The 12,436-nt window shown below is 36.2% G+C and overlaps 1 protein-coding gene across 17 annotated transcripts in view; it reads left to right on the forward strand.

Moving 5' to 3' along the window:
• RAPGEF6 (Rap guanine nucleotide exchange factor 6) overlaps positions 1-12,436 on the forward strand; it is a 246,205-nt gene that overhangs the window by 139,780 nt on the left and 93,989 nt on the right. For all 17 annotated transcript variants that reach the window (XM_074381725.1, XM_074381732.1, XM_074381717.1 and 14 more), the window contains 3 exons: positions 970-1,077; positions 3,575-3,778; positions 6,660-6,768. In XM_074381725.1, the coding sequence (XP_074237826.1) occupies positions 970-1,077; positions 3,575-3,778; positions 6,660-6,768 (421 nt within the window). The remainder of the gene's footprint in view (positions 1-969; positions 1,078-3,574; positions 3,779-6,659; positions 6,769-12,436) is intronic.

Here is a 12,436-nt window from a genome sequence, read left to right on the forward strand (position 1 = left end):
GTGAGCCGAGATCGGGCCATTGCACTCCAGCCTGGGTAACAAGAGCAAAACTCGGTCTCAAAAAAAAAAAAAAGAAAAGCAGACTAGTGGCTGCCAGGGGCTAGAGAGAGAGAGCATAATGGGAAGTGAATGCTTAATGAGTTTGAGGTTTTCTTTTGGAGTGATGAAAATGTTCCAAAACTCAGAACTATACGGTGGTGATGGTTACACAATACTATTAAGGTAGTAAATGCCACTGAATTATGAATTTTAAAATCATTAAAATGAATTTTATGTGGATTCTACCACAATTTTAAAAATGAGTCCTTCCTTACATTATTAGGCACTTTATTCAAATCAGCTTATATTTGTTAATGTTTAACTTTTCTGGAGCAAAGTAAATGCTTTAGCAGTTTGAAAATTTAGTTTATAATGAAGTTTCAGATTTGTAAGAGTTTTTGCTTTTTAACTTTTTTAGAGACAGGGTTTTGCTATGCCCAGTCTGGTCTCAAACTCCTGAACTCAAGGGATCCTCCTTGCTTCAGCCACCTGAGTTGCTGGGATTGTGGGTATGAGCCACCGCACCAGACTCAGATTTGCTTTTGTTACAATTTTGGTTAAACATGTTCTTGACCATGGAAACACTTTTGATAGGGATTTTTGATTGATAGGATTGCCTGCTTTATGACATGAAGTTTGCATTGTAAGATGCTATCTGTAATATACATTCTTTGTACTTCTTTCATCTTAACAAACAGGCTTGTGTCTTCTCACTGAGTGGACAGAGTCCTGGCTCTGTCATTTGTGTATACAGGGAAGCAAAAGCTCAAACTAAAGCATGGCTTTCTGTTACAATGAGCCTTTTTTTATATGAGGGAGGGAACAAGACGGTTGTCAGTTCCCCATCAGTTTTAGACATGCTTTTGGAATCTACTTTTGCAGAAGGAATGCCTCTTCTAACCATATGCTGCCTCTTTTATGTTTCCACAGGTGACGCGGATTGTATTATTATGGGTAAATAATCATTTTAATGATTTTGAAGGTGACCCTGCTATGACTCGATTTCTAGAAGAATTTGAAAAAAATCTGGAAGATACGGTAAGGCTCAAAGTAATTTATATTCTTCAGAGTGTAGTGGTACCCCTCCTTCAACACCAGCAAACTCAGAACAGTAGTAGCTTTCATCCTCTCCTGCGTCTTAAATGTCCATTCTTAGAACTTCCAGATCTATATTCTAGACTTTTGCTCATTTATTCTCTGCCACCCCAATTCAAAGAACATTCATACTCCTTCCTGGCTCTTCCATTTCTTCTTTTTGTTTTTTTTGTTTGTTTGTTTTTGAGACAGAGCTTTGCTCTGTTGCCCAGCCTAGAGTGCAGTGGCACGATTTCAGCTCAGTGTACCTTCTGGGTTCAAGTGATTCTCCTGCCTCAACCTCCCGAGTAGCTGGGACTAAAGGTGCATACCACCATGCCTTGCTATTTTTTGTATTTTAGGAGAGATGGGGTTTCACTGTATTGGTCAGGCTGATCTCAAACTGCTGATCTCATGATCCATCCACCTCGGCCTTCCAAAGTGCTGGGATTACAGGTGTGAGATGCTGAGCCCAGCCTGACTCTTCCATTTCTGTATTAAGACTAATGACATTCTTATCTCTTAGTTACTCAGGCTTATAAACCTGGTGTTACATGTGTACCCTCACTCTCTTTTTCTTGAATTTCCTGGTCAGGATTTGCAGTCAGTTGCTAAAGTCATCTAGGTCACTGATTTAGGCATACACATGTATGTTCACATATTTCCTTATGGTCTCTCTCAGCCATTTCTTTTTCACTCCCTGGTTTAGGACTTAATTATTTTATTATGTCTGATCTGTTATAATAGCCTGCTAACTAATCTTAGTTGTAGTTTCTCTTCTAATCCATTCCGTGTGGCCAAAAGATTGGTTTTTAAACACACATGTGATGACTATTATTCTCTTTGACAGTAAACCGTACTTCCTACCAAAGCAGTTCCTCACCCATATATTCAGGTCCTTTGCCTACCTTTTTGGCCTTTTTCCTTTGTACTCTAGATTATAGCCAAATCAGACTATTTTGTTTTACCTTCCAGTTCTGCATCTAGACCATGCTAGAATTCTCTTTTGTTAACCTATTTGAAACTCTTTTTAACTATCAATGCATATCTTAAATATCAAGTCTATATTAAGACTTTCTAGGTTTGCATTCTACATGGGATTCACCTGTTCTAAATGTACAGCACATAAGATAATTCCCTCAAAGTCCACAGTAGCTATTCATGAATTCGTTTTACTCTCCCTGTCAGATATAAAACTTTGAGCTGTGACTTGATTGCCTGTTCCAAGCAACTTGAAATTTTAGGAAATAGTAATGCAGCATAGTGGTTTTAGGAGTACAGCTCAAGAGTTAAATTGCCTGAATTAAGATCCAAGCTCCTCCACCACTTGCTAGATGTGTAAACTCGGACAGATTGTCTGATCTTATGCCTGAGTTGTGTCATTTGTAAAGATAGTAGTTCCTAGTTTATTGAGATTGTTATAAGGATTATAATGAGCTGATAAGCATAACAGTCTTTATACAAAACCTGTCATATAGCAAATGCTCAAGAGCTATAGTTATTACTTATAGAGATAAGCAGATAAGTTGGATGAAGTGGGAAAAGTTGGCAAACTTGATCCCTTTTCTTACCGCTTGGTTCCTATAGAATTCTCAGCGGCACATGTGCACTATACAAAATGGGGAGAGTGAACAACACTGGGAACTTTATTAAAGGGTTATAGAGGCACTCCACTGTCATTTGATTGTCCAGTGTTGGCTGTGTAGATAACCAAGGGACATCAGAATGTGAGAGAAAAAAATCCCATGTGTGTCATGGGATTTTTTTTTCCCAGTAATCAGTTAGCCATCAGGTGTTTATTGCATTCTACTTTACACTCGAAGGCGTTAATATAGGATCAGAACAAATACAAGACATGATGTTGCTTTGAAAAAACCTTTAGCTTTTTGTTACGGACATGAGATTTGCACATAATAATGCTATTTGAGATTAATTGAAACTGGAGTTAGAACTGGAAGTCCGACTATTACTGAATTTAAGGAAGAACTAAAATAATACAAGAAGGAAGTCTTTTCTGGAAGAGGTGAAAACTTGAATGTTTCTTTGAACGTTGAACAGTATTTGAAAAGGTGGTTCAAATCATTCAAGGTTTTGAATAAAGGTTTTAAAAGATTCTGGTTTTATGTAACAGCCAGGAGATAAGCAAGATGGGAGTAGAGTGTATATTAGGAAAGTTTAAGAAATGGTAAGTAATTTTGTGTCATCTCTGTGTAAATTAGACATCACTTGGAACTCTTTTTTAACCTGTGATAATCTAAAAGCCTTATAATCATATTAAGAAATCTTGTTATTGAGAGTGCTTTAGAGTGGGAGCACCCCCTTCTTCGGTTCTGTTTACCTCAGCTTATACATGTTCTGTAGTCCTTATATTTATAACTCTAATTCTAATAACTTTCAGTGACTTTTAAAAACCTATAGGAATAGATACATTTATATACATGTACCCTTTCCTGCTTTACAGAAGATGAATGGTCATCTCCGGTTATTGAATATTGCCTGTGCCGCAAAGGCTAAGTGGAGACAGGTTGTGCTGCAAAAGGCTTCCCGTGAGTCCCCTCTACAATTCAGCCTTAATGGAGGAAGTGAGAAGGGATTTGGTATTTTTGTTGAAGGAGTAGAACCTGGGAGCAAAGCCGCTGATTCAGGACTGAAACGTGGTGATCAGGTAAGTAAATAACCACCCACTTAAATTCAAGCCTTCTTAAAAGTATTATGCCTGCCGCCTTTGTTCTCATCTTCCAGAAAGCATGATCAGTTTAAGGAAATATTTTTCTGAGTCTCTTTTTAGAGGTAGTATCTGCATATCGTTTATTTTTTAAATGTATTTGTCATATATTTATTACTTTTAATGGAAAATTTGGTGTAGTGTGGCCAGAAATAACATGGTCTACTGAGCTCTGTCAGCAAGACCTCCTTTGAATGGGTCTGCCTATCTTTCATGGATAAGCTGGCAACTTGAGAATACTCCAGAAAGATCAATATATGAATTAGCACCCTTGCAAGTTTTGAAGGCAATAGCACTTCTGCGTCATAGCACTCTCAAATGTAAGTGGCTGCAGATTGCTGAAGGTTATGAAATCATTAAATTATGTTTATATGGTAACATAACTATATCTGTAAGCAAAGTGAGCCAAATGAGGGACAAAGAAAAAGGATACTCCTGGGAATTTGATGATGATTTAGTTTTTTGATATAGGCATTAGGTAAGTATAGAGCACCCTATTTCAAAATGTAATGTGCTGGCAACAATTCCCAGGCTTCTCTCAGTCATGTTAATCATATTGACCACAGTCTTAAGAGATCATGTGTGGACGTCTGCATGTTTAACAAAGCTCTCTAGATCAGTGGTCCCTAACTTTTTTGGCACCAGGGACCAGTTTTGTGGAAGACAGTTTTTCCATGGACTGGGGAGGGGGACTGGAGGGATGGAGATGGTTTCTGGATGAAACTGTTCCACCTCAGATCCTCAGGCAGTCAGACATTAAATTTTCACAAGGAGTGCCCCAGATCCCTTGCATTTACAGTTCACAACAGGGTTGACCCTCCTATGAGAATCTCAGGTCACTGCTGATTTAACAGGAGACTGAGCTCAGGCAGTAATGTTCACTGGCCCACTGCTCAGCTCCTGCTGTGTGGCCCAGTTCCTAGCAGGCCATGGGTCTGTGTCCCAGCAGTTGCATACCCCTGCTCTAGATGATTCTCATGTACTCCAAAGGGTGGTTTCCCAAATCTGTCTGATCATCAGAATCATTTAGGAAACTTGCTTTTTCCCCATTTAAAATTTTGTTCATTTGTTTTAGAATGTGGCTTTAACTGAGCCATGCTATCATTTTTTAAAATTGTGAGCTCATTCATATTATGAAAGGTTCTATGCTTTAGATCAGTGGTTCTCAACTAGTGGCAATATCTGCAGATATTTTTTATTATTATGACTTGGGGGTTACTGGCATGTTGGTAGACAGAGGCTAAGGATGCTCCTAAACAAACTACAGTGCCCAGGACAGCTTCCACAATTGAGTTTTCTGGGACTTACCCCAGACTATTCATTAGGAATATCTAATAGCTAGGATCCTGGAGTTAGTATATTTATTGTTCAGTTATTTTTTTTTTATCAGAAACACATTTAATAGTCTAATTCTTCACACACACGCTAGTGAAATCCATTCCTGAGAATGGAATTTATCATGCTTTTACTTCTTCCTTCTATCTCCTCAACTACTGTTGAAATGATCTGGGATTTTAGGTCTACATTATAATTGTTATTTTTTAACATTATCTTCTGTTTCAAGAATGCTTTTGACATTTGCATTAAGTTTCATAGCTTTTAAACGAGCATTAAACACTTACACCTGCTTAACTCGTTTCATTGATCACTTCCATTTCATTTATACTATATATCTTCATTATTTCTATTCATTTCACAATTATCTTTAGTACTTCTTTTAGTATTTTTCTTTTTAAAGAACAGATGGGTGATACAGTATTGTATGTCCTTGCACACCTGAAGATACTTTTGTTTGATGGAGTGTAACATCTTTTTCTAACAGTGACTTTTCCCTTAGAAGGCTAAAGTCACAGAATATTTTCACATCAACTTAGCATTTCCCAAGAGAAGTCTAAACTCTTTGGGCTTTCTTTTCTAGGTACCTTTGGGTTATTTTCCCACAATGATGTTTATAGATTCCTTATTCTCTCTCCTCGGAACACAGAAATTTCACTGGGATATATTTTTTTTAATAGATCTCTTTGTTGTATTATTTTAGCATGATACTAGATAAGACATTTTAGTGTGTAGTTGCAAGTGGTTTTCCAGCTCTGGGAATTTTACTTCTATCAATTTTTTTTTCTTTTTTTAATAATTTTTCATTCTTTTTCTTATCCTTTTGAAATTTTCTATATTGATCCCCTAGATCTGTACTCTGTTCTGACTAGTTTTTGCTCATTATATTTATCTTTTTATCCTTTCCCCTTAGAATCAGTATTTCTTAAAATAAGCTTCTGTGATTCTGAGTTATAGCCAAATTGGAGAAGGCATGTGGTGAAGGGTCAGCAGTGTTTACATGGCAGAAGAACCCATCTTAATTGTGCCTGTCACTATTTTGCTGCCTGATTCAATCAGTGGCAGATAATCATATTAAATATATTTAGAGTACTCCTTTTAAATGAATTACCTCTCTTTGAAATGCAGTACATTTACATTGAGAATATTTGACAAATTTGTATATACATATGCAGGCAATCATTTTTATGAGCTGAGCTGACATGATTAAAATGTTTTCTTCATAAACCATCCAGTGTGGGTATTTTTTAAATATCCTCAATATGATCCCAGAGGGCATTAACTTTTTAAAAAAATGTTTATAGTAAAGAATTTAGAAAAGATGACAATATAGAGGAAAAAAATGGTTCTCACAGATATAACTGTTCAAGTAGGAGTACATTTTATTCAAATTTCATTAAGTTTAAACGTTATTAAACTTTTAAGGTAGTAGATAGTAACAAATACTCTGTCTTAATTTGTATTTTTAAAATACTTTTCTCTTAAGATTATGGAAGTGAATGGACAAAACTTTGAGAATATTACATTTATGAAAGCGCTTGAAATTTTGAGGAATAATACTCATCTTGCACTTACTGTAAAGACCAACATTTTTGGTGAGTTTTGTTATAAAAATTGCCTGAACTTTTTCTTTTTTATTTGGTAATAGGAAAGTCATTACAGTGAAAGAGAAGATAGTAAAATGTAAACATGTTTTTGTCTAAACTCTTTAGTTTTAGAATCTTTATTGTTGAACTATCGTGTATTCTAGAATTTTTATTTTTTATTTTTATTTTTTATTATTTTGATAGAAAATAAGTTTTAAAATAGGTGGACAGCTACATTCAGTCATTTATGAAATGTCTGTTAAGCAAATATTATGTCCTCTGGAGGGATACGAAATGAAAGGTAGAACGACCTGAGTAAAACTAAAAAGTCATAATCAGGCATTTTTCCCCCAGCTAGTGTGCAAATCGGTCTACATCTAATCTTTAAGCTGGCTTTCTAAAGGAATACCAATGCCAGATTAGCTGTCTTACGGAAATAAACTGAGCAAAGCATTGACTTAAGTATTCAGTGAATTACAGATTTCTAATAAAAGCATACTCTACCTTTGTATGGAAAAATGATTCTAGTACCTGTACTGTGTTTTTATCATGTTTATATTTAAATAAAACCAGTGACTAAGCTCATACTTTTAACCAAATCTACTGTTTGCTTTTTTAAACTTTTAGAAAAGATTTACTGTCATTTGGTTTCCTTAGACACTTGAGGATTTTTGCTGAAATTCTGAAAAGAGCAACAGTAAAAGTTGTATAGCAATTGAAATATGAGAGAAAATTTAAGTGTCTTTATGAAGTAGGGAGGCAAACAATTTCTGTAGGTTGTTTAGGTTACAATTTGAGAAGTAAGAGTTGGCTTTAAAAGCTATGCCTGTGGAAAGGAAGTGTGGGTTTTATTTTTTTCACTTTGGCTTCTTATATTGTGTTTAGTCATGATGAAAAATGAAACATTTGGGATTTGTCCTCTTTTTCTTTTAGTGTACCTTTGACTGAATTATATCATGTTAAATCTGGGTTATAACTGTCAATTGGCAGTTTCTTAATATTATGTTACTTCACATAGAATAAATCAGTAAGCCTTCAGAATTTTTTGATTTCCTGGTATTTGGACAAGTATCTAGAAATGCCAACTTTAGGTTATACAAAAGAGAATTCAGTTTTGAAAAGTATGAAAGCAGGACCTGCTCTCTTACTTTGAGCAAATTATTTAGTCTTTCCAAGATTCAGTTTCCCTAGCACTATTTCCTAGATTTCTTCTAAGTATCTTATACCTTTAAACCTGTTGTTCTAGACATATAAAGATTGCTAACTGGTATTCAATATTCTGAATAAAAATACAGAGATAGTGTGAACCCTCAGGAACCCTGGGACACAGAAGAAGTAGGTCTGAAGGATGCAAAGGACAGAAGCCATACCCTCAGAACCCTTTGAGTGGTGAGAAAACAGCTGCCCAACAAAACCCTAGATTGGATATGGCAGAAGGTGAAGTTACATGGTGATGCAAAGGGGGAACATAGCAGTCAGGTCTTCCTTATCCTAGGTGGAATGGAGTAGACTAAGCAAAACACCAAGGAGCATCTCCAAGGAATATTTGTAAAATAATTTTAGAAATGGAGCATTTTACTCTAGATGTGATGCCCATAATAAAGCCCTAATAACTCTGGCATTACTATGAAATAGAGTTGAGCAGTTAGGTCATCCTATATCAAACTCACAGTCAGGACACCTACAAAAAGGAAAGCGTGACCAGAAGACATTTGTTTAGTGATACCAGAACAAACCATTCTTGGTCCTTTTATATTACTTAAAACTGACAGTCAGGGGTCACCAAGACCCACACCCCTAAAAGGGTGTGGTAGAGACCCAATGAGTGATCTTGCAGATTCTGGAGTATTTAAAGAAGAAAAAAATTTCTAGAATGCTGCACAGAGCAATTTAAAATTTTATCCCTTGACACAAGAACAGGATATTAGAAAAGAGTAAACAATAGAAAAACACCATTGAGAAAGAAATAACTCTTACCCACACAAGCATTCATTTGAAGGAATAGATAATAAAGTTGAGAAAAATCTCCCAGACTATGGAACAAGAAGACAACATAAAATTAAGCTCTATTCCAGTTGATCTCAAAGAAAATGTGAGGAAGAAGATATTTAGGAAATAATAGCAGAGGATATCCCAGAGTAAAAGAAAGATATGACTCTTAAAATTCAAAGGCCTCACTATGAGCTGAGGAAAATGGATTAAACAGCAACAACAAACATCTTGTGTCAAGTTTCTCTTTACGATATTGACTGAAGACAACTTAAAAGAGCTAGACTAAATATGAAAAGCTATAAACAAGCATAAAAATCCAAAAAAAAAAAAAAAAGTGAAAAACACTGGATGTACCTTTTCCCACTCCTGGGACTATATCTCAAAGTGATGTCTTTTTTTCCAGGGCCATTTTCCCATCCACAGAATATATCTGAGAGAACTTCTTGATAAACTTACAGGTTTGTAGTTTAGCGCCCACCAAAGGATAAAACTGTTGCGTTACAACCTCGTTAGGATTGAGACACTGAAAAGCTCTCTCTGAAGTGGATGTGCGCTGTACCCTACTTGTCCCTCTAGGACCTAGAAGACTTACAGTTTTGGCCCTGGTCTTAGATTACAGGTGCCTGACAAAAGAAAATACATATCTTCTTTAGAGGATACTAATAGCAACTTGTTATTTTTAAAAATAATGTTTTAAAAGCAGAGTCAAGCAAAGATTATGAGGCACTCTTAAAAGTCCATATGAGCCAGAACCGACAGAAACAGAAGCACAGGTGTTCCAAAATATCAGACACAGACTGAAAGTTTGTCATCTTATGTCCATGAAGATAAAAATCAAATGTTTCATTCAGTTTCAGATATAGTAAACACACACCATCCTTCATCTCCCACTGAACTTAATACTAAACCTGGGCAGAATCTTGACCCACCTATTTGAGAACTCTGAAAAGCAGATAGCAACAGCAATTCACAGAAGAATACCAGAATTCAGAGTACCACCACCAGCAATGAATTTACTATTATTTTAATCCTAGTATGCCCTAGGTTGGACTCAAGGCAACCTGAAACCTGGATGTGAGTGAGTACTGTGGTACAGACAGAGATCCAGGAGAAGCCTGATTTGAGGAGTGAGAAAAGGGAACTCCTACTAACAGCAGTTGTCCTGTGGAGAAAAGTGGCACTGCTTTTAGGCTTCATTTTGTTCTAGTTTTCATGTAAGCCCTCACAGCCATCCAAAGTTCTCTTTCTCCTAGAAGAGTCCCTCTACCTGACCCACACTTCATGTTTAGATTTAGCAAATGCATTCAGAGAAGAAAACAGCTGATAATCTCAGATTACTTTCTTCCTGTTCTGGAATTTTAATTCATCTATTCCTCTTGGCTTCCACAGCTTTCTAACGTCTTTAAAACTCCAACTTCTGGCCAAGCATGGTAGCTCATGCCTGTAATCCTAGCATTTTAGGAGGCTGTGGTGGGAGGATCGAGTGAGGCCAGAAGTTCCAAGTCCAGCATGGGCCACATAGTGAAACCCCTGTCTCGAAAAAACATTAAAATTTAGCTGGGCATGGTAGCATGCACCTGTAGTCCCAGCTACTTGAGAGGCTGAGGCAGAAAGATCACCTGAGTCCAGGAGTTCAAGACTGTAATGAGCTGTGATTGTGTCCCTGCACTCCAGCCTGGGTGATAACCTGTCTCTAAAAAACAAAAATCCCACTTCTTAAATAACTTGTCATTTTAAGTTTTAATAAAAGTAATATGTGCATATATTTTGAAAACTAAAATACTAAAGATAGGTATACATTGGGACCATACTTTGTACAATGTTCTGTACCTTTTCACATCAGTTCATACAGATCTACTTGTTACATGATTTTTATTGTTACATAGAATTCTATTATTACCATAATCTTTTGAGTTAATGTCCTATAGATATTTTAGATTGTTTATAGTTTTGCTGTTAACAGTGATACAATAAAAACTCTTTGTACTTCTATGCTCATATAGATCGAGCTATATGATAAATTTCTCAAAGTGGAATTGCTTTTGACAGACACTACAAGGTTTTACTTTCTGGAAGTTTATCATGATCTGTGCTTCATTCATCAGTGTATAAGAATACCTCTGCAGTGGGTCTAATCAACCTTTTAAATTATGATATTCATTATTTAATAATGAGTAAGGTTGAGCACCTATTCTTATGTGTTTTAGCATTTCTTTTCTATAAAGTCTTTTAATTTCATCTGCCCCTTTTTCTATTTTTACTCATCTTTTATTGACTTGTTTGAGCACTTTATAAATTAAAATAGTATTTTCAGCTCTTCTTAAAGAGTTTAAAAGTTGAAAATATTTTCCCCAGTGATTTGTGTTTTGACTTTTGTTTCATGTGTTTGTGAATGCATACATACATATGTAGAAAGAGAGACATTTTAAATTTTTATGTAGTCAAATTTATTAAGCTTTTATAGATTCTTGGGCACATTTACTTTTGATTCATATACAATGTCTGATATTGCTTTTTAATAGCATTGTAATTACATGTGCTCAATATTATTTCATTTTTCTCCTTAACAGTTTTTTTTTAATTTAACACAATCATTTTTCCTCTTTATCAACAAACTACAAGCTCCACAAATTTTTACTTATAATTGCATACCCAAGTCCAGTGGAGAAATTTAGCCTTTTTTTTTTTTTTTTTTTTTTTGAGACAGTCTCACGCTGTCACCCAGGTTGGAATGGAGTGGCTCAATCTCAGCTCACTGCAACCTCTGCCTCCTGGGTTCAAGCAATTCTCCTATCTCATCCTCTGGAGTAGCTAGGTTTACAGGTGTGTACCACCATGCCCAGCTAATTTTTATATTTTTAGTTTCACCGTATTGGCCAGGCTGGTGCCAAACTTCAGACTTCAGGTGATCCACCCGCCTCTGCCTCCCAGAGTGCTGGGATTTCAGGCATAAGCCACCATGCCCAGCCAAATTTGATGATTTTTTAAAATAATTCAGTTACTTTATATACACATTACTAAGGAAATCTGCTGCCCCTTCAAAGTTTTTCCTGTTGCTCTAACAGAAAATTTGAATACCTTACTGTGGCATTATCTGGCCTCATCTCTACCTTGTTCTGTAGTCATTTTCATTTTCTTGAACTTTCCTTCTACCACAGGGACTTTGAACTTGTGATTTTTCTCTACCTAGGATTACTCATCCTTTTCCCTCTTTGCCTAGTTAAAATCTACTCATCTGTCTGATCTCTTTTTAATAGATGACTTGCTTAAGGAAGATTGCCCTTTCCTACTCTCAAGTAGTTACTCTGGTTATATTTCATGCATCTTAGACTGTCTGTAAGCTCCACAACAAGAGTAATATACAGACATCTAGTGAAGTGCCTGACCTGTGTTTGTATGTTAGTAAGTATTTTTTGAATGAATGAATATCTGAATTTTAAGCTAAAAAAGTATTGGCTGGCCGTGGTGGCTCCTGCCTGTATTCCCATCACTTTGGGAGGCTGAGGCAGAGGATCACTTGAGCCTAGGAGTTCAACACTTGCCTAGGAAACATAGTGAGACCGCATCTCTACAAAACTAGAAAAAGTGAGTTGGGTGCAGTCGTACATGCTTGTAGTCTCAGCTACCCAGCAGGTGGAAGTGGGAGTATCACATGAGCCTATGAAGTCGAGGCTGCAGTGAGCTG

The sequence above is a fragment of the Saimiri boliviensis genome, chromosome 1 (assembly GCF_048565385.1).
Source record: "Saimiri boliviensis isolate mSaiBol1 chromosome 1, mSaiBol1.pri, whole genome shotgun sequence".
Classification (NCBI taxonomy): Eukaryota; Metazoa; Chordata; class Mammalia; order Primates; family Cebidae; genus Saimiri; species Saimiri boliviensis.